The 27,170-nt window shown below is 47.6% G+C and overlaps 1 protein-coding gene across 4 annotated transcripts in view; it reads right to left on the reverse strand.

The window, feature by feature from the left end:
- Nucleotides 1–4,530: 4,530 nt before the first annotated feature.
- XIRP1 (xin actin binding repeat containing 1) overlaps nucleotides 4,531–27,170 on the reverse strand; it is a 34,779-nt gene continuing 12,139 nt past the window's right edge. For 2 of the 4 annotated variants that reach the window (XM_038127469.1, XM_038127470.1), the window contains 3 exons: nucleotides 16,537–16,691; nucleotides 14,798–14,851; nucleotides 4,531–13,213 (listed from right to left, as the gene is read on the reverse strand). In XM_038127469.1, coding sequence (XP_037983397.1) covers nucleotides 5,528–13,213; nucleotides 14,798–14,851; nucleotides 16,537–16,691 — 7,895 coding nt within the window. In that variant the 3' untranslated portion in view covers nucleotides 4,531–5,527. Of the gene's footprint in view, nucleotides 13,214–14,797; nucleotides 14,852–16,536; nucleotides 16,692–21,345; nucleotides 27,163–27,170 lie in introns of those variants that run through there. The other 2 variants (XM_038127471.1, XM_038127472.1) reach the window with 2 other exon arrangements.

The following is a 27,170-nucleotide window of genomic DNA, read 5'->3' on the forward strand; positions in this document are numbered from 1 at the left end:
CAAGTGACCCAGAGCATACAGCTGCCAGTGGGGATGTCTCTGTGCACCCCTCACTGTGCTGCAAAGCAGAGGCTCAGCTAGTGGGTTAATCTGAAATGCAGGTCCTTCCAAAGCTCCAGAAGGAGCACAGCTGGGCCCAGCCTAACTCTGACGGATCAATGCTCTAAGTACTGACACTCCCTCACATCAGGGCAACTCTGCCGCTTTGTAGGGAGCTTATTTGCCACAGTTTTGCTGGGGCTTTCTGATCCCTCTGTTTTTTTCCCCATATGTTCCTACCCTGGTTTGCAGCATTTTCAGCTCAAAGAAAAGACAAGTTTACCTTCTGCTCTCATGTGCAGTGGCTGATGGCCAGATTTTAGCTGTGACCAGAATAAACAAGTTGGCATCCAGAGAAGCTGTGGGTGCCCCTTCCCTGGAAATGTTCAAGACCAGATTGGATGGACCCTGAGCAACCTGATCTAGTGGAAAATGTCCCCGCCCATGGCAGGGCTTTGAAATGAGATGATCTTTAAGGTCCCTTCCAACCCAAAACATTCTTTGGCTCTGCGTTTCTATGAAACAGGAAAGATGTTTCTGTATCTCAAGAGATGAGTGGACATGAACAAGAACAAGACAGGGAACAAAACCTGTCTTTTACTTGCAACAGACACCTGGGGAACCAATTTTTAACTTCTTAACTTTTTAACTTTTAACTTCCATTTGTCTGAACATACTGTTAAGGCCAAGTCATCTTTGTTTTCCTGTGACAACACTTTCAAGAAAATGAGTTTAACATCTTGAGATTTCTTTCTTCCTTCTAGAGGGAAGCATGGAAACAAAATCCATGTCCTTCCTTCAGTCTGAAATTATCCCAGCACCCCTCTGCTTTTCCAGTCCTTTGCAGAGAGCAAACCATAGGTCTGTAAGTGACTACAGAAGTAATGGGTGTCTAAACTCCCAGTATTCTCAGTGGTGGTCCAGTTAAGGGAATCTAAAGATTCTAATCTAAAACATCTACCCTGAAACAGGCCCATGTAATTGTACAAAACTGATCTGCTTGCAAGGTGGATTTCACCCATGTGACTGCCCAACTTCCTCTGATGGTAATGAGCTCTCACCCAGCACAAGGGTCTGTGCCCTGGCAGAGGAGATAGTAACTTAACATCGGTATTATATAAGAAAAAATATGCTTTCCTTTAATCATGAGCAAAGAAGGAAGCAGAGCTGTTTAGCAAACAAGCAGGGTCTCTCTCCTCTGAACTCAGAATGAATGTCTGAACTCCTGGAGTGTCTTTCCAAAGTGGGGTAACCTTTTATAGGGGATACTGGTCTCTTTCACAAGGGGATTTATTTTCAATGATCCTTGTCTGGCACGTGGCAAACACCCCTGCTCTTCAGAGCTGTACTTGTTAATGGTCTGGAAGATAGAGAGGTGATTGGAAGCAATTGAATGGCACTGTGGGCAAGGAAATGATCCTAAGGCTTCTGAGGAAAGCAGTTACAGGGTGTTCCTGGAAGGCACTTTCAGCACACTGCTGATTACTGCAGTGCTGAAAGTTACAGCTGGATTATGGCTTATCAGTCGTTGCCATTTTTTTCCTTGTGTGAATTAAAGCCTTTATATAGCAGCGGAGGTCAGCCTGAAAATGCCTGTGTTATTGATAAGCAGAGAAGCTGGGGAAGGGTCAGGAACACAGGGCTTGTGAGGAGCAGCTGGGGGAGCTGGGGAGGCTCAGCCTGTAGAAAAGGAGGCTCAAGGGGCACCTTCTCACTCTCTTCAGCTCCCTGACAGGAGGGTGCAGCCTGGTGGGAGTTGTCTCTTCTCCCAAGCAGAAAGTGATAGGACCAAAGGAAATGGCCACAAGTTGTACCAGGGGAAGTTCAGATTGGGTGTTAGAAAAGATTTCCTCACAGAAAGGTTTGTCAGGCATCAGAACAGGCTGTCCAGAGCAGTGGTGGAGTCACCATGCCTGGAGGGATTTAAAAGATGTGCAGATGTGGCACCTGGGGACAGGGTTTAGGGGCATGTTGGCAGTGCTGGGTTAATGGCTGGGCTCGATGGTCTTAGAGAGCTTTTCCAGCCTCAGTGATTCTGTGATTCCGTGGTGAGCACGGATCCTTCAGGCTGAAGGCTGAGTGTCCTCAGGGAGGCCAGTGACTGACAGAGCTGGGAGGAGCAGTACTTTTTGTGGGCACTTCAAATGAGGCCTGTTTCCTGTCCACTGTTGCAAAGGAGCCAAACCTGTAGCTGAACTTGTCCTTTGACCCCTCAGGGAGGTACAGTTCTGACAATACCAACTGTCCTCTGCCTCCTCGTCTAGACAACTCTCCTATCCTGCTTACTTTTGAAAATATCTGCTGTGTGAGAATGCAGACACCCACCAGGGCAAAGAACAGTGGACAATGTCATGTCTTGTACCCCAAAATCACAGAAAATCTCTGATCACTCATTTGGGATCTGAAAGTTTGTATGGGCTCTGCTGGTTTATTATTGCAAAGTCTGAAATGCAGGGAATGTGATCTGATCCTTCAGCTTGTGTTTGAGTTTCAAATCTTTGCATTTGTTTTTTCTCTCCAGCTCTTTCAGTGTCTCAAGGAGCCATGTATGGTGCTGAAATAATGCAGCATCTGTCTCCTCATCATATTTCAGTTCCTAGCTGATGGAAATACCATGAAAGAAACACATCTTAAATGATCTTAGCTTCATAAATGGCTCTTTGAGACATTTAGAAATCCTGTAAAACCAGAAACACAAACAATAGAATTGGCACTTTTAAGCAGTGTCAGTGCAGGATATTTGGGTTTATTTGAGTTTATGTGGAGCAATTTTCATTGCCCAAATAACCTGTATGCAGCTTACTAAAATTTCTCCACAGCTGTCCTTCAATAGAAATGAAACAAACGTGTGATGGAAGCTGAGATGGAAACAAACAGGGAGAAGAAAGGAGTGTTGAAAAAATTTTGAAGATGATCTCCAGATAACTAAGTCTTCCTTGTTTTTGCAACTGGTCCTACTAAAGGAATGGGGAAGGTCTAAGTTTTTTTTCTGATTGCCTGAAAACAGATCTGCTCAGTTTATTATGATCTGTTCTTCCAGCTCAGCCTTCAGTGTGGAACTGAAAATGATGTCCCTATTCTTCTTTTGGCATGTCTTTCAAATTCTCAGGGTTCTAGATGCAAGTCAGTGCATTCTGGCAATGTACCTCTTTTCTGGGGAGGAAGCAGAACTCCAATGTGGTCTGGAATGCCTCAAACAAGGTGTTCATAATGCAAGATGACAGCTGCTATTAAAACCTAACAATGGGCTTAGAGATATGAAGTGGTAGACTCTGGACTGTCCCTTCCTTCCAGTGTCCTGCTCCTAATTCATTAGTGTGGGCTCTTTTTCCTCAGAGGAAAAAAGGCAAACATTAACTGTAACAACTTATTTTTTAAAATGAGATTACTGTCTGATTCTCAGATTAACTGATGGACTGAGCGATGAGGTGTCTGCCTGTAGATCAATCAAAGAGCTCCAGTCAGACGCAGAGATTGGCAGTCTAAGTCTGAGCCAGGCTGTAGGACACAGCTCCACAGCCTCACTTCGAGTCCTGTGGGCAGTTTTGGTCTCCACAATACAAGAAGGACATGAAACTATTAGAGAGTGTCCAAGGGAGGGCAGCAAAGAAGGTGAAGGGCCTTGAGGAGAAGCTGTGTGAGAAGCAGCTGAGGACACTTGGTCTGATCAGCCTGGAGAAGAGGGGAGTGAAGGGAGACTTCATTGCAGTTACAACTTCCTCGTGAAGAGGAAGGGCAGACACTGATATCCCCTATGTGTCACCAGTGAGAGGAACTGAGGGAATGGCCTGAAATTGTGTCAGGGGAGATTTATGCTGGAGGTCAGGAAAATGTTCTTTCCCCAGAGGGTGGTTGGGCACTGGAACAGGCACCCAGGGAAGTGATCACAGCATCAGTCTGAGCTCAGGAAGCATTTGGACAATGCTCTCAACCACATGGTGGGATTTTAGGGGATTTCTTGTGCAGGGTCTGGAGCTGGACTCGATGGTCCTTGAGGATCCCCTCCAACTCAGGATATGCTGTGATTCTGTGAGAAACAATCGGCCCCTCCATGGGCTCCTCACATTCCCCCACACCTGGAGTGAACTCCTTGCCACCCTCCCACCCCTGAGCTCAGTGTGAGGTGAGTTGAGGCACAGCACTGAGGAAGGGCTGGTCATCAGCTGCTCCTCCTCCTAAGGCTGGTGGGGGGCCAACACCTCACCTGCCTTCTCCATGGGGGAAAGGGATACACACAAGTGTCCAGACCTTTCCTGGTGTACCCATCCTACCCAGAGCCCTGGACTGGGGGCTCTGTATCACCCTAGACTCATTTTTCAGATCAGAGTATGAACTCTTAGCTGCAGGGCTGATGATCCACCCACACCATAAAGCAGGTGTAAACCAAATCCCTCCAGTGACTCAGAGTGCTCTCAATGTGTGATTCAACTGGTCCCTTGAGAGATGATTTCTAGGTATTTTCAGAAGAAAGAAGCGCTGAACAAAAGAAACTCAACCAGACCAAAGTATTTTTAGAAGTAAAGTTTACCGTCAGAACGCAGCAATAGAAGTTAAATAAAAAAACCCAACAAAACCACAAAAGATCTAAAATCTTGAGCTGAGAATGTACAAAACAAAGTCATAATAAGAAAAATTGCTTTACAAAGTCTCAAAATGAATTTAAACAGTAAACATGTAAGAAAGCATGGAAAATCTAAACTAAGGGATTTGTGTATACTGAATAATAAATTACAATTCTAGAAATAAAGAAAAGAAAGCAGTAACCATTCTGACTCAAGGACCTTTCATAGCATCTTTCTTTGGGGGAATGGCATTGATAGTAGCTGTAGGTCTTAGCTTTACAATTTCCAGTATCATCGAACACTTTCCAGGAACTGAAAAACAAACTGATAAATAACTCCCCCAAGTCCAAGAGTGACAACAACTCAAGATTTTCTTTTTCTCCTTTTCTTTTCTTACTGGCTAAGAGAAAACCTATCCAACCCACCCTTCAATATGAGCTTGTGTATATATATATATATATGTGTGTGTGTGTGTGTGTGTGTAGGATGCCATTCTTAGAAAAAGAAGGTGCCATGAAGGTGTTTGTTTGCCAGTGACCAGATTGACTGGTTCTTTAATTGATCCTTCCTTCTGCAGTAGTTCAGAGAAGCCTGATCCAACACCTCCAACCACTCCCACCAAACATTGTAGGGGGAAGTACCCTAAGGTGCCCATGGATGGATTTTTCCCTTGTGCTTCTAACAGTGCCAGGACTTTGGGTTGTGGTGCAGCACCAAGTCTGTTGGGTTGGCCAGGTGAGGGCTGTTCTCCAGTGTCAAGGCAGGCTGCACTTGTCCTGTCTGTGTGCAAACACCAAGACGATGACCCTGAGAAGTCCTTAGGGTGTAGGTAAATCCCTGTATGTAATGTGGATCAAACAGGAGAAATGTTTATCGTGGCCTTTCTCTTTTGTTTTATACAGTCCTCTCTTGCTCTGCAGAATCTCCTATTTCTTTGGCTTGGAGTTGCCAAAGGTGACAAAGACCACTCCTGGCTCCTGAAAACTCCCATTGGTGTGGAAGCCTTCACTTGGGCTCTTCAAGTACCTCTGAAACACAGGTGAGGCAGATACCTCATACTGGGGATGAGAACCCACGTCGCGTGTGGAAGACGTTTGTGTCTCAGATTGCTTGGTGACTGTGGTGGATGAAGTGATGATTTTGTTTCCAAACTGGTCCATTTCCTCATACTGCTCCATGACAGTCCGGGTGGCTCCGTAGAGCTTGGACCCGTCAGGCCCTGTCTGCAGCTCCAAGATGCTTTTCTGCCTCCGTGGATTTTGTGGGCTGGGGACGTTCAGGGAGCGGTATTCCGAAAAGCTGCCTTTCATCCCACAATGGCAGCTGTCTTTGGAGGTGTCCAGAGAACACTTCTCTTTGTCACTGGTTGGATGGTTGGCATTGCCAAGCGTGTGCTGTTTCATGGAGCTCAGCCCAGCTTTTGTTTGGACAGGGTCTGATCTCTTCTCTGAGGGTTTCGTGTCGTGCCCAGCAGACCCTGCTGAGGGGTGGTTATAGGAGCTAAAGCTGTTCTGAGCAAAAGCCTCCCTCTTTCCTGGAGAGTCAAGACAGTCTGGTGAAGGGCCATCCTGGGGGGAATGTGCTGTCCTGGGTGATTCTGCTGGTTTCCTGGCAGCAGACTCAATGGAGATGTAGGAAGGTGAGGAGGGAGAGCTGACACGGGACTGAACAAGGCGGGGGACCTCTAGCTCTGCCTTGGCTGCCTCCGTCTTTTCTGCCACCTTTGCACTTTCCACAGATGCTGCTTCCCCTGTCTCCAGCATGACTTCCTCTTGCCTGGCTTTGCTTGAAACAATGCTGATCTTACGGATATTGCTACTGCTCACAGAGCTTTGGGTGCTCCCCAGAGACTCCTTGAACAGCCCTGAGAGCCCAGCAATGTCTGACTCAGACTTGAGATTAGAAACGGAATAAATAGCTTTCTTGATGGCCTCCTCGATGTCCTGGATGCGGGCAAGTGTCTGCTCCTTCAGGTGCAGAATCTCAGCACTTGCTCGCTCCAGGTCCTCAAAAACCAGATCCACTGAGGAGACACTGTCAGCATCCTCCTTTGCCTCAGCTTTGTCCTGTTGCTTGGCCTTCTGGTGCACAACCCACTCGGGGACCTTCTCAAAGAAGCTCTTGAGAGCTTTCACATCCACTTTGCTTGTCTCCTCCTCAAACTCCCTCACTCGGGTCAAGATCTCTTGCAGCTGCTCCTGTCTCCTGAGGTTCTCAAAGATCTCCATTGCCTCCTTGACATTGCCTTTCATGATCTCCTCCTTATGTACTGACAGCCTCTTCCGACGCTCATCTTCCGTTTCTCTCTTTTTTTTTTCTCTCATAACAACCACTGGCTTCTCCTGGGCAGGTGGCTCTGCCTCCCTATCAGGACATTTCAGTTGCCTGCTGTTTCCCTCCTGGTGCTCCTCGAAGGAGTTCGTTGACTGCTGATGGAAGGACATTGAATGAGATGTTTGCCTCCTCTCATGCACCTGCTGCACAACTCTCTGACTATCCCACAATCCATAAGAATTAGATACACTTTCCCTTTCCACCTTGGATGAGGCATTTTGTGCAGTGCCATCTCCTCTTTTTGGAGGGCTGTTGTGACCCACAGGGGAGGTGCTTGGCTCAGTTTGTCCTGGCACATCCTGTGCCTGTGCTCTGCCAGGACAGGCTGGAGGTGACAGTGAAGAGCACCCCTTCTCCTCTCGGCACAGCTCTACCTGCCTTTGAGCCACCTCGCCTGGGCATCTCCTTGGAGCAGCTGCTTTATCACTCATCATTCCCTGCTTAGCTTCAAAACCAACCACTCCATTTTTCATTGGCTTTGAGGTCTGAGCACTGTCTGGTTCTACCTTTCCTTGTTCTCCTTTGCTGGCCTTGTACCTTTCTTCTGCTATTTGGAGAGGGGTTTTGGCAGCGTATTTTGGCAGCTTTCTCTCAGGGTTTATACCCTGAACTGTGACAGACTTCTTCACAGATGTCTCTGAATTGCAGCATTTTGCTTGAACCTCCTCATAGCCTGACTGTTCATGAACTTCCGTGCAGCTTAATCCCAGCTCTGTGGGGGAAGGCCTTGGCTTGTTGATCTCCCTCAAGCCTGAAGGTTTTGGAGGCAGGGGTGGAGGGATTGGTTTTGTTGATTTGCTTGTGCTGTAATTTGCAGAGGCAGAATATGCCTCATGTAAGAGGTGCTCAGGCTTGGGAGGGGGAACAGGTTTTTTCCTGGGTGAGGCAGTAGTTTCTGGTTTTGGAGGAATCCTGGGCTTCTCTGCAGGACTCTGGTCACTGGGTTTACAGGACAGAGAAGGGAGAGCAGGAGTAGGGGTCTTGAGTAGTGCAGAACATCCTGGGGCTTCATCTTTGCTGGTTGGTAATGGAAGGGCACCTTCTCTTGCTGCTTTAGTTGAGGGTGGGCAATGCTCTGCTTTCATCACAGCAACTGAGGGAGGAGGAGGAAAGTCATTATCAGCCTGTGACCCTGAAGCCACTACAGCAGTCTCCTTACTAGCGAGTTGAGTCTCATTTTTCTTTTTACACACAGAATAGGACTGCCCTGCGTTTCTGTATATCATAGCAGCTTTAAAATCCCCTCTGGAGACATTAACATTAGACTTTTCCAGCGACTGAAGTGTGGCTTTTAAATTACCTCGGACAACGTCCTCCTTTTCTACCAGGCGCTGTTCTGTGGCGGCACTTTGCAGTGCTCTGATAGCTGTCTGCACATCCCCTCTGAAACCAACATCTCTTTCTTCTTGCTCTGATTGCTCTTTGTAATCAGACTCAACACAAGGGTTTACATAGGTTTTCACGGGTGTGGCAGAATAAAGGCCATCCTTAATGCTAAAATCTCTACTGGGCACAACTTGGATTTCCTGGCTCAATAGTTGTCGTCCCTGTACTTCCTCAGAAGCACTGACCTTTTTGTGTGATGCTATGCTCTTCTGAGACACACTTGTGTGGGTCTTGGATGCCTCCTGGACTCTAGTGGTGGTGGTCCTGGTGGCAGTGCTGCTGCTCTCCTGCTTGGTGGATGAGGAGTCCTGTTGGTGTACTGTCGATTGAAGGGTCATGGTCCCCTGTGAGCTGACTGTCTGCTGCCTGCAGGCTGTGTGGACCTCCTCCCTGTTCCTCTGGAACTTGCTCTGAACGTGGTGCTGAATGTTTTTTGCTTCTGCTGTTGCCCGCCTCAAGCTTTGCATTGCAGCCTGGAGATCAGTCCCCAGAGCCTTTTCTTCTGTCTGAGTCTGGCTGGTTTCGCCAGGCACCACACTCGGCTGTTTCCCATCCACTTCTGCCCTCTGAGCTGTCATTTGTGTTGGAAATGTGCCTTGTATCATAGATTTTGGTTCCTTCAAATGGGCAGTGGTGGCTTCTTCTTTCTCTGCCTTCTTGCTGGCATCTGCAACCCTTTGGATTGACTTTGTAGTCACCTTAAGCCCTCCGGATAGAACTTCTTCCTTTCCCATCACTGTGGGCAGGGGCTTCCCAAGACATTGCACAGTGGTGCCTGTCACACCTGTTGCATGCACAGCCCCTCTCTCTAACACACCCTCTCTGCCCACGCTTTCACATGCAAATCCCTTTTTTGCTCCCTCCACAGCCCCTGGCTCACCTCCTGCAATTACTTTCTCCATTTGTTCTTTATTTGTCAAGACATGTATGTTAGCCCCCTGCACAGCCCGGGGGCCACTCTCATCTGCCCCCTCCTCCTCTGCCTGGGAAGAGATGAGGGATTGTATCTCTGACTCCTGCTGGAGATTCTTCAGATAGCTGAGGTCTCCTTTCTCAATGCAGCTCGCAAAAAGTTGGACATTTCCCTTCTCGTTGTCCTCCCGCTTGATGGTGGCTGCTGCTTTCTGCTCCTGAGAAGAAGCCAACAAGTTCCCAATCGTTGACTTCACATCCCCCTTGACGACTTTCTGCTGGGCAGAATGGAACAGGAGGGAGTAGAGAGTCATCTTCAGTGATCCCGACTTCGTCTCTTGTAGGACCATCCCCTTTTTGATGGAAGCATCTTGACTGAGGAGACCCTGTAAGGCCTTGGCTACATCTCCACTCAAGTCCTCTTTGCCTTTAACAGCTTCGCTCTGGTCCAGCAGCTGCAATGGGCTTACTTTGATCTTGCCCTCTCTGTCTTCCTCCACCAGCACGCTCTGTGCTTCCACATTGGTCCTGTGCAGGAGCTGCAGCATAATCCTTTGCAAATGGCCTCCCACAATCTCCTCTTTCAGGATCTCTGGAGCTCCTGGGCTGCTGAGCTGGTACTTCACCATCTTCACACTCTCCATATCATTAGCTTCAATGAGGATCCCATCATGCTGGATAGCCTGGCAAGTGCAGAGAGTCTCTAAAGTCTCCTTCATGGTTCTTTCTTTCAGTTCTATTTCTATGCTACCTTCAGAAGCACCAAATTTATCTAGGGGCGTGCTCTCAAAGAGCCACGTTGTGCTTTTCACATCTGCACGAGGGATCTCTTCTTGGGCCCCAGCGCTGGCTGTCACCTCTGTGTCCTTAAGGGTGTCCATGGGCTGGGTTTCAAACAACCAGGTGCAGCGTTTTACATCCCCTTTCTGGCTGTCCTCTCTCTGCACTGTGCTCATGGATGAGCTTCTCTCTGCGTCCCCATACAGGGAGTCCACAGGATGGTTCTCAAAGAGCCAGGTGGATGTCCTCACGTCACCACGCTGCACGTCACTGACACTGACCATCCTCACGTACTTCTTCTGGCCCACTTGCTGGGACTCAAAGAGCTGCTTGTTGGATTGAACATCTCCTTTCTGCACATCATCCACTGTTCTGGGCACAGACAACTTTCCCCCTGAGAAGGAGTCAAGAGGCTCTGTCTCAAACTTCCACCGCGCAGTCTGGACATCTCCTTTCTTGATGTCCTCTTGGGTGACAGCCCTAATCACAAACACCTCTTCTTCCTTCTTGATCTGATCCAGGGGCTTAGTTTCAAACAACCACCGGGCACCTTTCATATCACCTTTCATGATTTCTTCTTTCTGCACTGAAGTGACCTCATGGTATCCCCCCTCTTTGTCCTGGATAGCATATAAAGGTTGGCTTTCAAAGAGCATTGTGCAGGACTTGACGTTAGCTTTGCTCATGGTGTCTTTCTGGATCTTCTGGAGTTCTGTCTCATCCACTTTATCATGGATTTGGTCAAGGGAATAGGTCTCAAATACGAACCTTTTTCCTCCAACATCTCCCCCCTTGGCATCCTTTTCAGGAGGTATTTCCTGGATGCCCTCAGAGTTGTCCTTCAGGGTGTCCATGGGGTAGTTCTCAAAGAGCCACGTGAACTTGTGCACAGACCCAGCTTCAATTGTTCCAGCATCCTTCTGGGATTTTGGCTTGGTGGCTGTGTCCAAGGGCTTGGCTTCAAAGAACTCTTTCACTCTGGACACTTCCCCAGACTGGAACTCCACACGGCTGGAGTACCGCATGGTTTTTTTCCTGTCAGCTTCACTGACAGTGCTGCTGCCCAAGGGTTCAGTCTCAAACAGGTGCCGGACAGTTTTGACGTCCACTCCCTGCAATTCCTCCTGACTGTAGGCCTTACTGACTTGCAAATACTGCTCCTCCTGGCCTTTCAGGGAGTCCAGGGGCTGAGTCTCAAACATCCATGTGTAGGACTTCACATCGGCTTGGGGCATGCTGCCATCCTCCTCCTGCTTCTTCTCAGCCTTCTCGTACAGGGTGTGCATGGGCTGGGTCTCAAACAGCCACCGGCAGGTCTTCACATCCCCCTTCTGGGAGATCTCCCGCTTCACCGAGGGATGCTTCTCCCCTTCTGTGGCTTGGAGATGAATGACATCCATGGGCTGAGTTTCAAAGAGCCACTTGGCTGTCCTGACATCACCAGCCACCACCTCTTGCTTTGTGATCCCCCGTATTATATCCACTTTCTTGATGCTTTCATCAAACTGGTCCAGGGGCCTGGTTTCAAACATCCACTTGTAGTTCTTGACGTCGCCGCTGATGATCTGCTCTCTGCTCACAGAGGTGACTTCATGGAAATTGCCAAAGCTATCCTTGATGGCATACAGGGGTGTTGTCTCAAACAGGATTTGGTTGGCTTTGACGTTGCCAGCTGGAATCTTCTCCTCCTCTTCTTTGGCGGCGGGCTCTGCATCAGCCTGCTTAATGCTGTCTAAGGGGAGAGTCTCGAACAGGGTCTTGAAAGATTTCACATCCCCTTTCACTACCTCCTCCATGCTGGTGGCTGGAATTTCTTCCTCAAATGCCTTGGAGATACTGCCAAGGGGACAGGTCTCAAAGACATGTTTTCTTTGCTTCACATCTCCCTTCTCCTCTGCTGAAAGCTCTACTTTCTTCAAACGTCCCACCTCAAAATTGTCTTTCAGGGTTTCCATTGGCTGCGTTTCGAAGAGCCAGAGTGTAGATTTCACATCACCTCCAATGACTTGTTCTTTGGCTACAGCACTTCCTGAAGCTTCTCCTTTCAGGGAGTCAAGAGTCTGGGTCTCAAAGAGCAATCGTTGTTTAGTGACATCTGCCCCTGTGACAAAATCTGTTGAAGCCTGGAAGTCCTGTTCTTCAACTGTGATTTCTCTGATGGCATCCAGAGGCTGAGTTTCAAATATCCACCTTGCGCCACTGACATCTGGCCTTCCAATTTCTTCCAGTGAAATCCCACGGATTATCTGCACTTTGGAAGTGTCCCTGTTGATGGTATCCAGGGGCTGGGTCTCAAAGAGCCAGCGGGCCGTCCTGACCGCATTGGTCTGAATTTCTTCTCGGCAGACAGACTTGATTTCATGGATAGTCCCACTTTTGTCTCTGATGGCACAGAGAGGCTCTGTTTGGAAGAGCCTGACAGTCTTCTTAACATCGCCTTTAAGCTCCTGGATTTCTGACTTGAGTTGTAGGATGCTCTTCTCCTCCACTGAGGAGCAGCGTCCTATGGCATCCAAGGACTGTGCTTCAAAGAGCTGTTTGGCCCCTTTCACATCACCTCCCTGCACAGGCTCCTTGAGAACTGCCTCCTGCACCTCAGTTTCATCCGAATACAGTTTATTTAATGTGTCCAGTGGTTGGGTTTCAAAGAGCCACCGGGCAGTGCGAACATCCCCTTTGGCAAGGTCTGTTTCTGACACCTTGGCTGATGTTGACAGGTTGTATCCATTTATGGACTGGCTTTCAAACCTCAGGGAAGTGCTTTTCACATCCCCACTGGGAATGATCTCTTCTTCTGTCAGCTTCTTCGTGGCTTGATGGTCCCCAATGGAGTCAAGCGCCCAGTTCTCAAAAATCCAGCGCATGGACTGAACCTCTCCCGGGAGAACTTTATCCAGGTTCACAGAGGCCTGTGCATTGGGATCCTCAGTGTTGAGCATTTCTGCCAGGTCCTCAGTCACAGCTTCTTCCAGGTTCTTCCTGAGCTCGGGGTGCATGTGCCTGTAGAGTCTCTTCAGCTCGTTCACCTGGCGCTGCTGGTAGAACTTGGAGAAGGCTTGCTTTGGAGGAGGCACAGGGAGTGCATTGAGATCCTGGCCCCCTGGAGGGACGACCTGGACTGAGCCAACAGCTGGAGGGGGAGGCAAGTCATCTTCCATTTTCTGGATGGCAACTTTAGATGATTTCTGAGCCTCTGACATCTTTGGGGAAACAGTTTTAAATGTCAGCATCACTTCTCACCCCCCATCCCTGTGGCTGTTAATGGAGTGAATGGCAAAGGGAAAAGCCAACAGGGGAAATCCATGCACCCAGTTAGCTCCATACCTTTGGTTCAGCAGCACACAGCACTCCAAAACATCACATCACTGCACACGCTCCAGCCTTGGTGTTAGCCCTGGTTCCACAGCAAAGCGAGGTCTCTAATCCCGGTGAGGTGGTTAGTCTACAATTCCCAGGATTCATTCCAGCTAGAGCACAACACAGGTGCCCAGTGTGGGCTGTGTGACCAAGAGAGAGTGACCACAAGAAGGATAAGGCTGACTTAGAAAAGTCAGTGAAAAGTTAACTTCTGCCTCCTGCTGACCAGTGTCCACAACTGTTGTGTCCCTGGCTGAAGACCTGCAGGGAACAAAAGATCTGGGCGCAGGAGAAAGCCAAGGAGCTATTTGTGAAGAGGTCCCAGGAAGAAAATGGGGAGAAGGAACCAAAGTGTCAAACTGAGCTGATGAGGTTGGCTGGTGAGGTAACATGATGAGCTTTTGGTAGCACTGTGGGGTACCCACTCACTGCTCAGGAGGGAGGGCTTGGGGAAGGATGTTCATCTGATTAATGATTTCTTCAGTTGCACTCAGAAGTGTGCCCCATTTGCACAAGAGTAGATGCACATTTACACAGTTGGAGACTCAAGTAGAGATCTTCTGACTTGCAGACCTTTACAGGCACAAGGCTAACTAAGGTTTGCTGGAATCAGCAGGCTTCGTGATCTGTGCTGCCTGAGGAGGAAAAGCGAGGCTGAGGGACCAGAGGTTGGGGTAACACCTATAGCTGGGGGCCAGGAAAGTTAGACTTGTTAATACTCAGTCAGACTGAGCTCATCTCAAATTCACAGCAGTGTTGGTACAGAAGTGAACAGAGTGGGCTGTGCTTGTCCAGTCTCCCTCTGAGCCTCCATTTCTGCAATTTTTCTCCTCAGTTTGTGCATCCTGGGCACTGAACACTGAACTGAATACCTGCAACCTGCACTGCCTGGGCGTTTATCCACAGGGAGGGTAGCTGAAGCCTTTAATCATTGTCTAAAAGAGACAGCAATCCTGGTGGCTTTCCTTTCAGTAAGCAGATCTGCTGACCCCTGGCATGCCTGTGCAGTTACGTCTGCAGAGTTATGCCTGGAATATTATTAGTTGTTGCTCAAAGCAATGGTGCACGGTGTTATTTCACTCTGTTACACACAGATTGTTCTGGCTAAAAATAAGTTTTGAACATTAGTAAAAGAAACCCACACTCAGAGCACCCAAATCAGCATATTTTGCAGCGAGTGAAAAATGCAGATCTTTTGCACGAGCCAACATATTTGGAATGCACTTTTTAAAATAAGGGGTTTGTTTGGTTTTATTTATTTTTTTTAATCTGTGAAGAACTTCTGAATGTGGGGACGGGCAGCTGAGCAGCTGATAGCTATATTCAGTATGTAAGTGCTCCTGGCTGCCTTGTGTGGGTATTTAGATCACACTCACAGGCCACAAATATTTGGTTAGATAACGGTGCTTATCTTAAACATTTCCTACCTTGCTTTTTTTCTGTCTGTAGGGAGAGTGAATGGAGTTGTCCTTCACAGTACTCTGGAAAAGATATGAAGAGAAATGCCATTAAACTACACAGCAAGACATGTTATCTGCATATATATTTTTATATAGTTATGTGTACTAATGTGCATATCAATTACAGAGGACTGAAAACCATGCAGGTGTGATTTTTCTCCTTTGGTTCATTGGCAGTTCTATACAGCTGAGAAAGCAGTTTTATTCCAGGTTGATCAGATATATGTTTCCTAATGTCTCAGTCAACAAACAAAACCCTAAACATATTTTTTTAAAGTTAGGGGAAAACAAAACTAGCCCTAATTTCTTCAAAGTTTGATTTAGCCTTTATTTTTCCTTATACTGAAATATTTTAAAAAATGAAAAAGATCTACATTTGTAATTGCATTATGAATTGTGTAATTTATTGCTTTGAATGTTTAAAAAATTTTCTTGGTTCCCTAACATGCTGTAACTTTCCAAATGCAGTCTCCACTTACTTATTTTCAACTGATTCTGCTTCATCTGGACCTCTCCCTGATCACACTTGAGAGACTGCTTCTCTGAACAGGGGCCCCATAAAAGGTTCAGAGTGTGGGGAAACCTGAATATGCCAGCAGAAAGGGTCCAGATAAGAAATCCCATCCCAAGTCACTTCTGGATCACCAGTGGAACTGGGAAAATGGGAAAAATATGCCTCATAACCCTTATAACCTGTATTATCCTGTGGCCTGATGATCAGCCTGGAGTGGGGGATTAAATCCCTGGATCCCAGACTAAGGGATATAAACAGAGAAGCACAGGTTGCACTGCAAGGTTATGCTTGAATGTGGCATATATGGACATATATATATACATAGTGTGTGTGTGTGCGTGTGTGTGTGCACGTGTGTGTGTGTTGCATTCACATTCTCTGATAAAATCCCTTCGCTCAGGATTTTTCTCCTGGGAAGCTGAGAAGCCTCAGAGAAAAAGAAAACAATTCTTATCTCATTTGCTTCTCCTCTCTTTTTCTCATGTGGGATGTGTTTGGAGATTGTTTACCCACAGGTGATTGTTTTATTAAATTCTGCTGTGAGTTGTTTTCACTCTTTGGCCAATCAGGGCCAAGCTCTGTCTGGACTCTGGAAAGAGTCACGAGTTTTCATTATTATCTTTTTAGCATTTAATAAGTATCCTTTCTTTATTCTTTTGTAGAATATAGTTTAGTATTCTATAATATAATGTAATATCATAAAGTAATAAATTAGCCTTCTGAAAACATAAAATCAAACTCATCATTCCTGCCTTCGTCAGGACATTCCCAGCAAATGCAATATATGTGTGCGTGGAAATGGGGATAGCATGGAGACATATGTGCTGCTCTGTACTGATTATTTCCTCCATGGATGTATATGAATATAAATGCGCAAATAAAGAGGAAATCTTATTATGAGTAAACTGTACAGGCCAGTGGATGTAGGGCTGTGTGTGTGTGTGTGTGTGTGCTTGGTGTGTGCGTGCCTGTGTGAATTTAATAAATATGCCATATATGCATGCATTTGTACACATTCATCTTACATTTGCAAGCAGCAAGGGGAAAATGGCCACTTTTGGGAAACCAAACGCGGTGTTTCTTCAGATTTACAAAAGCAGACACGTTCTCTGTCACCCTCTCACAGCCACTTGCAGGACGGGCATTGCTGGGATGCCGCTGGTGGCTGGGCGGGGGAGGACCCGGTCCTTACCGGCTGTGCGGGGCTGGCGGCGGCAGCAGCAGCTGTCTGCGAGAGATACAGAGCCGACAGCTCCTTCACGGAGGGCGCAGAGCACCTCCCTCGTCCTGGTTGAAGTGTGTGGCTGGTGTTGCCTGATGGGTCTAAAAATGACCGTCCCCGATCATCTGAAACAGGGACAGAGGTGTGCAGTGAGCTGTGGGAATCCTTAAAACCAGAGGGTTTTGGGAAAGCTGCAACAGGCAGGCCTCAGAAACAGCAGAACTGTGATTAGAGCTAAGCAGTAGCCGTGAGATTGGTCAGCAGAAAAATTATGTAAGAAGTAGAAAAGTAAGGACAAATAGAACAATGGTCTGTGTATTAACGCTTGTCTAGAATAACTCCCTCAGCTGCAGAAAAGTCTATCTAGCGAGATATTAGGAAGTTCTAAGCTTAATAATGGAGCTCTGTGCATTGTATCTTAAGGCTTACAAGCAGGTATTGTATTTGAAATAAGTGAGTGTTGTTTTAACCAAAGGTACATGTGCTTATACTGATTGGATAGAACTGCTGACAAGGTGCTTTTGCTTTGTATGATTGGTCAGAAAACTTAATGTTACAACTTACTTTATAAGTTTTTTGTCTACTGCCTGGGATGTGACCTGATGGCATCTTCCTATTGTCATAACCATGTAATGAGACTGATGCTGGAAAATCAAACAGCTCAAAGCACGTTCCTAGCAGTCCCGTCCTGTTGGTGATTTGTACATAGCCCCCAGCCAGCGACAGTGAGCCACAGGCAGGAAAGCACGGCCAGCAGCGCTTCCCATGGGCTCTGCTGGGCTTCTGGCACTGCACACCGAGGCCCCCCACAGCCCCCACCCTGGTCCCCAAAACTTAACATCACACCCTTCTGGTTCGGGGAAAAAACATGGACACTCCCATCTCTTTCCTGGCTGAGGTGGATTGTTGTGCCTGGATGAGAGTGACACTTTGGCAGTGACCTGGTGGCCCCATTCCTGCTTCCCTGGGCAAGGCCATTACCAAACACGAGCTAGTCAGAGGACATGGACGAGCTACACATCCAGCTTGAGCCAATTCCTACTTTTTTTGCTCCATGACCACACCACTCTCCTAAGGGTGTGCCTCACAAGCAGTTACATCCAGTTGCCTCTCCCCTGGGAGCTCATTTCAGAAGAGATGAAAAGAGTGAGAAGTTGCCACAGGATGTAGCAGGAAGCCCTTGATTGAGCCTTCAAACCCTGCTCTGAATTTAGAGATCTGATATTTTAACCTGCACCAGCTTCCATGGGTCCCCCCTTTGAAAACTGGATTCTTTCAGTTTTCAAAGAAGGAAGCGACTCCAAAATGTAGCCAAGAACTTTCTTACTGTGTTAATCTGCCAGGTGTGAGGATGGTTATCTCCACCTCTCATCACAGACACACACAATATGTAGAGCTTTATACCTCTAGGGTGCATCTCAGCCCTCCAGGTTGGTCAGGGCTGTAATTTCTCTGTTCTCACTGTAAAAACACGAGAAGGTTCTCCTGGTCTCTGCAGGGCTTGTGCTGCTGCATTCAGATTTAGCGAGGTATTTGCAATGCTTTTGGTTTGAACAATGGGCTCTCTCTCCACAAATCCAGCTATTGCACAGCCAGGAAAGGGCTGATGTACTTTTTAATATGTGCACACTAGAAGCACTGCAGCCATTCCAGCATTCTTTGCCCTGAAACCTCAGCTACTAGACATGAGAATTAGAAAACAACAAACCTAATGACTCTTCTTCTTTGTGTTCTGAATTTTGAGTTCAGATTTTGAAGTTTTTCTCTAAAATACTGAAATAAACTTAGTCCGGTTTTATTCTAAGTTGATAGGAAGCAACTCCATGCACTAAAAATTTGCTTCAAATGAAATACCAGTTCCTATAGGCACAAACATGCACCAAAAAGCCATGATGATAAGAGCAGAGGGACCTCAGACCCTGCCAGTTGTGCTGCTGGAAGGTGCCAAACCTCAAGACTTCTGTTGTCCTTTATTCCAGCTGCTCCTGCAGGTGTGCAGGTATTTTGATGCAGGGCCAAGGCTGGATACATGGGGAAACAGTGGATGCAATACAGATTTAGCTGCCCAGTTCTGCTGCAGGTCACCAGGACACCAGAGGAGGAAACAGAAGGTATTTCCTTAATGCTTTCTTTTTTCTTCCCTGAATCCCCATCTAAATATGGCACCTTTCTCCCTGACTTCTGCTGTCCACAACTTAAACACTGAGTCAAAGGGAATTATCTGTCTACAGCCACTGCAGACTGTGCAAGGCTGGGACAGACCTGGTGCATCCTGAGATAGGCTGTGAGTTTGCAACCACCCTCAGGTTGCATCATTTCCCCCCAGTCTGCTCCAGACACCCCAAACTTTGACTAGATCCTTGGTTTTGGAGATGAACAGCATCCAGGAAATCATAGAATGGTTTGTGTTGGAAGGAACTTTGGAGAACACCTCGTTCCAACCCCCCTGCCAAGGGCAGGGATGCCGCTCACTAAATCAGGTTGCTCTGAGCCCTGTCCAAGTGGCCTTGAACACTTCCAGGAATGGGACATCCATAACTTCTTTGGGCAACCCATTCCCACTACTCTCACAGTAAAGAATTTGTTCCAGATATTTAATCTCAATCTCTTCTCTTAGTTTAAAACTGTTCCCCTTTGTTCTAGGGACATCAGGAGGGTCCTTGCAGCACGTACTGAACTAACTTCAGAAACCTTTCAGCAATTTGAAAAAAATTCCTTTTTGAGGAATGTGAAAAATCTTGTCTGGGAATGTCTTTCTTTCATCCTACATTGCTGAATTACCCACTGGAAAGGCAAAAAGGAGTCCAACCAGTCTGGCAAACAGCAAGTTTCTTCTTTGCATGGTAATGAGGTTTGGCTGAGCCCTGCAGTAAGAGCAATGGGGAGAACTGGGCACAGTGAGCCTTCAAGATAGAAAAGAAACCAAGCACACATTTTCAACCTTTCTGGCTGGGAAAATGAACACAAGCCCTTGGCTGTCTTGAAAACCACATCTAGGAGATGGGAGCACCTCATGGCAAGGCAGGGACCCTGCCTAGGCTGACACAAATGTTCCTGTGCTTGACCACTTTGGTGACAAGTGCTTAGCAAAAGCCTCCCTGTGCCCATGAGCTGGGCTGGTGGTGTTTGATGGTTCCTCCCACCCCAGGCTATGGGCATTACTGCTGAGATTATATAATTTGTACTGACCTAAAGACCTGCAGGTTCACATACTGCACAAAGAAAAGCAACGTGCCCCTCCAGCCATGAATAAACAGTACAGCTGAAGGAAGATTTCCAGTTCAGGCAGAGGGAAATAGCACAGTGTCAGTGTTGCCCGTTCCTTCACCCCTTAGCTTGGATGGATAAAAGGCCACAGGGCTTGTTTTAATGACAGATATAATTAGATGCAAGGCTTTTTGTGAAGACATCCCCTTATCGCTGCCTTTGTTTTCTTTTGCTTTTTACTTTTTATTTCCCTTCTCATTTTTGATTTTTTTTTGGTTTTTTTTTCAGTGCACAGGCTGTGCACAGCCCTGTGTTTGCTTATCACTTCTCTCAAAGCCTCCTGCCTTGGAGAAGGGCTGCTCCAACCCTCTGTGCTGTCTCCGTGCTTGCACAAAATCTGATCTGTGCTTGACGAAACAGGCTGCTGCCTCCCTCTAAATCGCTAATTATAGAGAAGAGCCGAAGAACAACAGTTCGTTCTGCTAATGAGAGGGCTGATCTGTCACAGCGACATCCGAGTGGCACCGAGGACACGCCAGGAGCTGGGAGCAAGGTGCGGCTTCACAGCATCCCCGGGAGCGAGCGGGGAGCTCCCCAGCCGGAGATGCTGAAGCGCAGCTAAAGGTCGCTATGCACGCCAGGCTTAGGGTGATATTTACTGTGTATGAGGTGGAAGCCGAGCCCGAAACCAGGGCCGGGCTCCGCATTTCTGCCCCGCTGAGCGAAAGGGCTCGGCTGGCGCGCTCGGCATCCGCCCCGGCGCTGAGCGATGCATCCCGCGCCGCGCTGACTGACTGCGCGACTGCGGCCCCGGGGGAGTTGAACACGATACTTCAGGCATTAAAGCATCCCCTGCGAGCTAAAGCAGGAGGAAAAGATCTCCTGAAGCCCCCCTCCTCCCGTCCCACACAGCGGCTGGCACCGCGGCCGACGGCGCTGCTGTCCAAATGAGGGATTCGGGGAATGCTCCTCCCTGCTGGCGTTTGTCGTCAGAATGTCCTTCGTGTCACTGTCTGGCGCCGGATGAATCTGCACATTTTGTGTGAGGGGCTGTGATGTTTGGACTGCTCATAAGGAGCAGCTGTCGGGCTTCTTGAGCTCTTCCCGTTCCCCGTGTATGTGCAGGTCGGGCTTGGTTTACAGCCTCTCTGCCCTGTAAGTCACACCGCAGGCAGGCAGGGAGGAAACTCGCAACAGGGGAAAATAATTCCTTGTATTCTTTTGTACTCACTGATATTTCTAAACACAGGGGGAGTAGGCAAGGCAATGGGGGGGGGGGGGGTAAAAGATTTATAAATATTCATCTTAAAGTTCACTCACTTCCTCTCCAATTATTGCCCATAATCACTCAACTGCTTTGTCTCCTGCTGGAGATAATATTGCAGGCCTCTTGAACCAGAATCATCTTACACCTGGCAGCCAACTGCTAACAAGTGGAAAACAAATCACCAACAAGACCTCTGCCCCCTCCCTCCCCTGAGAAAACCCCATCTCAGCAGTAACAGGGCAGCTCTGCCTCACTCTACTTTCTATTTAAACCACCTTATCCAATGAACAAACAATGCTACCCACCTGTTGGTGTCCACCACCTCTGCTGCTGGCACTCCTTCACAGCCCGGCTCCCACCACCAACCCCAGTGAGCTACCCAGTGCCTGAGTCACCTATTAAAAAAGGAAGCTGCAAGCTCAGCACCAGTCTCCCGGGTCGCCTGGCCAACCACATGTCATCAGCTGTGCTCCCAAAATCAGCCAGCCTGAGCAAACACAGCTGCTAAGCAAAGCCCTTTGTGCCGCCGCGCGGCTCCCGGAGCTGGGGGTTGTGTAACGGGGCCTGGGAGCAGATGGGGGCTTGCACAGGGCTTGCAGAAATCACAGGGAAAGGGGTGGCCCTGTGGGGCAAGTTCTGCTGGGGTTCTGTCCCTTTCCAGTGCTCACTGATGGGAGCAGTGCTGTAGAGAGCATCTCCTCCCGAATCCGGCATCCTCCATCCCCAGCTCAATGTCTGCTGACTTTGCTGCTCTGCAGGTCAATTTTGGGTTTCCCATGTTGGCAGCTGGGCCTGGCCTTGCCATGGAGCACAGATGTGTTGTGGTCTCATGCCTTGGCTTTGCCATGCCTTCAGTACCACGAGACGTTTGGTACCTCCCATGGAGCAGGACCCAACCCCAATTCTCAGAGGCCAGAAGAGCAAAGGGACTCCTGTCCTGGAGCTCCTTAGCACTGGGGGAGTCAGGGCAGGAATACAAGGGATTTTCTCAGATTGTGAAAGCAACTTTCTATTCCAAGAGGATGGAGGTGAACTGACAAGGAAATGCTGCTTTGTGGCTCTCTAGGCTGGTTGTTTCCTGGGAATTTGGGGCTGGTATTCCCCTCTGCCTGGGATCAGCCGTGGGTCACCCCCATCAGATGGTCACTAACAACTCAGCCTCCTGACCCAGGAGTGTGTGACACCCCTGTGTGACTGGACATGTCCCCAGTAGTACCTGCTTGTCCCTGCTGTTCATCCCAGTGAAACATAGCACCTCACTGACCTGTCCCAAAGAGGGAAGCACATCCCTGCATGGGATGGGAACCCCCTTTCTGAGTGCCTCTGCCCATGGCTGTGGCAGCTGCATGTGCAGAATCACATCTGTCCCATCCTCCTTCCAGTTTTTCTCCCCAGAGAATCAATTTCCTGACCAAAGTGACTCCTAAATACCAGCACAGCTCCATGGCTGGGCTGGGGGAATTTGCACAGATGGGTGAGCACCCATAAAAGCTGGCTGGGAAACCAGTGCTGCTGCTTAATCCAGGAGCCAGGCAGCCCATTGGGGGTGCTCAGCCAGCAGGGAAAGGTTTAAATCTCTGCCCTAACCCCTCTACCAGCAGCCCTGGTCCACAGGGAAGCTCTGCCAGAGGGGACACATTCTGAGGGAGGTGTGGGAAGCAGGGCAGGCTTCCTGCTGCCCCAGTTTGGAGGCTGCTGAAAAGGTGAGTGGTTCTGGGATGCTTCAGTGATGGGTGGGCAAGGAAGGGTAGTTCTGGGACAGAAAGGATTTTGGCAGGAGAGAATCTCTATCTGTTCCTCATTGCCCTCATGACCTACTCATGAGCTTTGGAGAATGTTAAAATACCATCTGTTTTTTCCTGAAGGAAGGGGGAAAAAAGGTGGGACAAAGGTGCAACAGGGAGCATGGACGGGATTTTAGAATCTAGCAAAGACTGAGGACAAGTCATGCTCTAAAACACTCTGCTCACCCTCACGGGTGCTCCCTCCTGTGATCACACTTTGTTCTCTTTTTAAACCACAGTACATTCTCTCATTTTCAGTCCTACAAAGGACTGTGAGTGTTTGAAATTCAAGCTTTTTCTTTCTGCCGTGGATCGGCCCATTATGTGCCAGAGTGGCAATTGTAAACAAGTTCTTTTTACATAGAATTCATGTGCTTTTTTTACTGCTTTAGTCCAAGAGTACCTGTTATAACTATCCATTCTAGGAATTGACCTTCAAAGGTAAGTACTGAGATTTCCTCATGCTCACCTACCAACTAGGATATAAGAACAGCACTGATTACAGCTGGATGATTAATAAAAATCACACAACGTAACAAGGGTTTTTTTTCTGATTCCAAACTTTCATGAGCACACCTTGTCCTTTCAAATAAATTTGTCCAGCATCACGTACAATAGATTTGGAGGTGGGGAGCCCTGCTGGTATAGAACATCAATGTAATGACTAACACATATCAAATAAATAGAAGTTATTCCCTTTTGAAAGGGTTTAAGAGAAATTTTGCCCTGTTTGCAAGACATATCTTGCAATTATTAGAGGAGCTCTGGTACATAGAGTTAATAGGTGATTTCTAGGGTGGGAAATGGGCTGAAAAGAAAAGCACCAGAAACAGAGGAAGGTGCTAGACAAATAAAATAATGTAACTAAAGACCAGCTGTGTTGAAGAGGAAATAAGATTTAAATTATCATTTCATGCTTTTAGGAATCGTCCACTAATTATAGTAAAATAATTAATGGTTTGCACACATGTAAAGTTGCATTTGCAAATCTGAGAGGATGGAAGGGGGTGAAAGAAAAAAAAAAGGTTTATTGAGGAACACCTTGATTCCTGCCCTTGATTTTCAAAATCAGATCTCTTTGCCATTTCCAGAACCTCCAAACTGAAGGTTCATGATCTTTGCTCACTTCTGCAAATGTTTTTGGCTGTTTGGTATAAGCTGGAATGTCCTTTACAGGAGCAGCATCATGACCCCCCCAGGTAATTTAGAGAGCTTCTGAGAAGAGCTGGGAAAATAGCCTCAGGCAGAGCTGAGTGTCTGCCCCAAGGCAGCTCGGGGCTATTTCTGGGCTTTGCAAAAATCCAGGAATGTGGAGGACTCTATTCTGGGCACCAAAAAAATGCCAAGAAGCTCTGCTGAGAGACAGCTGCGAGTGGCATTGCTGTTTGGGGACATGGCCTTCCCGCGTGGGCCAACTGCTGCAGGCTTGTCTTTCCTTGGGGAGGGCTCCAGCATCACCCCAAGGTTTGGGTACCAAGGTGGGTGCAACTGTGCCCTGGGCATTACCTCATTCTGTGTCCCTCTGCTAAGTCAATAAAGGGTTAATCAAGGCCGAGTGGATGTTTAGTGACTGTCCCTGGCTGTGTGTCACTGCGGGTGTCCAGCACTGCCCCCTCTCATTCTCGTAGCCTCCAGTGACTCTTTATCTGCCATTCACAGAGGGGTTTTTCACTGGGATGGTGATAAACACCCCTACTTGACATCCATTCCCCAGTTCCTCTGTCTCCTCCAGCCCACCATCAGCACTAGTATGGAGGGGCTTGACAGATGGCCTGCCAGCAAAGCTGAGTTAATAGAAGAAATAATAATTGGTGATTTTCGAGTGTATATATAGCAAAGAAGACAAGGCTCTTAGCATTATAACAGATTAGAAAAGATACATGAAAATTTTTGTAAGCTAGACTATGTGCATAAGTAGATGTGTATATGTGCTTTATTAAATTTCTGTAAAACTTTTACTAATTATAGTGATGCTAATTGCTTTGCACCAATGAATATAATAAGTTATTGTGATGTAGTTAATAACTTCAGATCATGCTCTTTGTTAAGAGTATATAAGCTGGAAAACAGGCAAAATAAAACATTTTTCTTCTTAGACCCTGATCATGTGTGTGTATATCACATCCAACCTAACAGTAACACACTATTTTTATCCCTAACCCCTCTCCCAGGATCTTTTCCCTCCTGCACTGCAGCATCTCAGCCGCTACAGCCTGGAGTTCAGGATGACCATCCATGACAGCAGCTTCCCTCCCTCTAAAACCCCCTTCCCCAGGAAAAGCACCTCCCAGCTCCCCACTGGAATAGCCTCAGCCTGGGGAGAGGGCTTCTTGGCATGCCACAAATACCAGACCTTTTAAGGGAAGCCCTCTCTCACCCCTCTGCAAAGACACCTTGGGAATGTGTGTGCAGGCACGAGCCCCGTGAGCATCCCCGGCCTCACATCCTGCCTGGGATGCAGGGCCCAGCTGGGATCAGGGCCCTGCACCTCTCAGCATTTCTCTGCCATGCCATGGTGTTTACGTGGGGGCATTGCAGGGATGCCACGTGCCCTGAGGAGCTGCAAGGCCCTGCCTTGCCTTTCTATTCCTGTCCTGGTGTTTCCATGCTGCTGTCGGCTCCGCGTCGCCAGCAGCCAAGAAAACTTAAAGCTGTTTTGGATGAAAGAGTCACACCCCAAACCAACTTGGCAGTATCCTTTAAAGAGAAAACCCCAAAACCTTGTAGCTACTGAGATTCCCAGGAATTTCCATTTGTTTCTGAGTAAGGCAAATTGCCAGCAAGAATATAGAACAGGAGAGAAATGGTTGGCTTGAAAGTGTAAGATACCAGTAAGGCACAGCACTTCAAGGAAAGATTCCTATTACTCTGTTCAGACCCAGTCCTGGGACTTTGACCAGTGCTAAAGAAGGATTTTTCTCCCTCTTAGTAACAGGTTTAGGGCATCCTTGCCTGGTTTCCCTCCAAAAGGAAGCTTTTGTATCCTGTAAAATACTGAGTCTATTCAAGGGCTGAAAACAACTTCTGCAAGATGTTCCTATAAATTTCCATCCATGCTGAATCTCTTAATTGCCACTAGTGAATAATTTAGCACTTTGCCTGAACAAGAGTATGGATTTTTTTATATTTTGCCTCTTTTCACAAAGTGACATCTGTACCTGAGGCATGGGGAAAGGAAGATAACTCCACCTTCCTTTCCCTAAATCCCTTCTTCCTAACAAAAATCTAAAGGTATTTCTCATTTTGTTTTTTTTGATACAAAGATTTGAAGACTGGAGACCTGGAGAGAAATTTTGTTATTCTCACAGCTATCAGCCGGATGTGAGTCTCAGAAGGAAATATTGGCCATTGACAAATGCAAAAATGAGCTGAAAAAAATACAGTTTTCAGCTCAGGTCAGGCCCTTTCCGTGGTGACTGAGGGGGGCATCCCCAGGGCTAGACCTGAAGTCCTGGCTCTCCTGGTGACCACAAGACAGCCCTTAGAGCCAAAAGGCAGATGGATAATCAGGTGGGAAACACACATGTGCACACACAGAGGCACATTTCTGCTCCACCTTAGAGTGACACAGATTTTTGGAGCCTTCCACACTCCACAAACGGGGAGTGGGGTATGGCCACATTAGTGCTGCTGACCCCACAGGCTTCTGAAGCCCTTTGTTTGGCTTAGGGTCACAAGCACATTTTTCAACCCTCTCTGGAGACAGGGATTGAAGAAAGAGGGAAAGAAATTCCCTCCTTAACTAATCCTCCCTGTCTCCTGTTCTCCAGGGAGGTAAGATGAAGCAAAGCTCATTTCCTTCTGAACAGTCCATGTTTTGCTGCCTACCCACTACCAGTCCTGAACAGGATTTGGGTCTGGAAGGTCTCCCCTCCACCCCCAGCATGCCTCTGGCTCAACAGGATCCCACACAGATTCTTCCCCTATTTGGGCTCAAGGTGATCATAAATAACATTTTTTTTTTTTTTTGTGTGGGGGGAGAGAGTAGACACTAACATCTGTCCCCATGAGTTTAACCTTCAAAGCTGGGATTTTCAGTATTTTAGGACATAAGAAAAGCACACAGTTCCAGTGCTCTGTTTCTGTCTCGGACACACCCAGGTGCCCTAAGCCATGGTCTTGAACCAAACCAAAGCCACCCTACATGAAACACACCTGCAGCACAGAGCAGGATTTACCAAGATCTGGGCCAGCAGAATAAAATCCATGGCTTTCCATGAGCTCCAACACCACTTTCATAGCATGAAGCACTAAGCATCCTCCTTTGCCCTGCATTTTAGGATCATTCTGTGGTTCATATTCATGCAACACTTCACCCCTCTCTAATCTACCCCAAAATTACTTAC

This window comes from Motacilla alba, chromosome 2 (assembly GCF_015832195.1).
Source record: "Motacilla alba alba isolate MOTALB_02 chromosome 2, Motacilla_alba_V1.0_pri, whole genome shotgun sequence".
Lineage (NCBI taxonomy): Eukaryota > Metazoa > Chordata > Aves > Passeriformes > Motacillidae > Motacilla > Motacilla alba.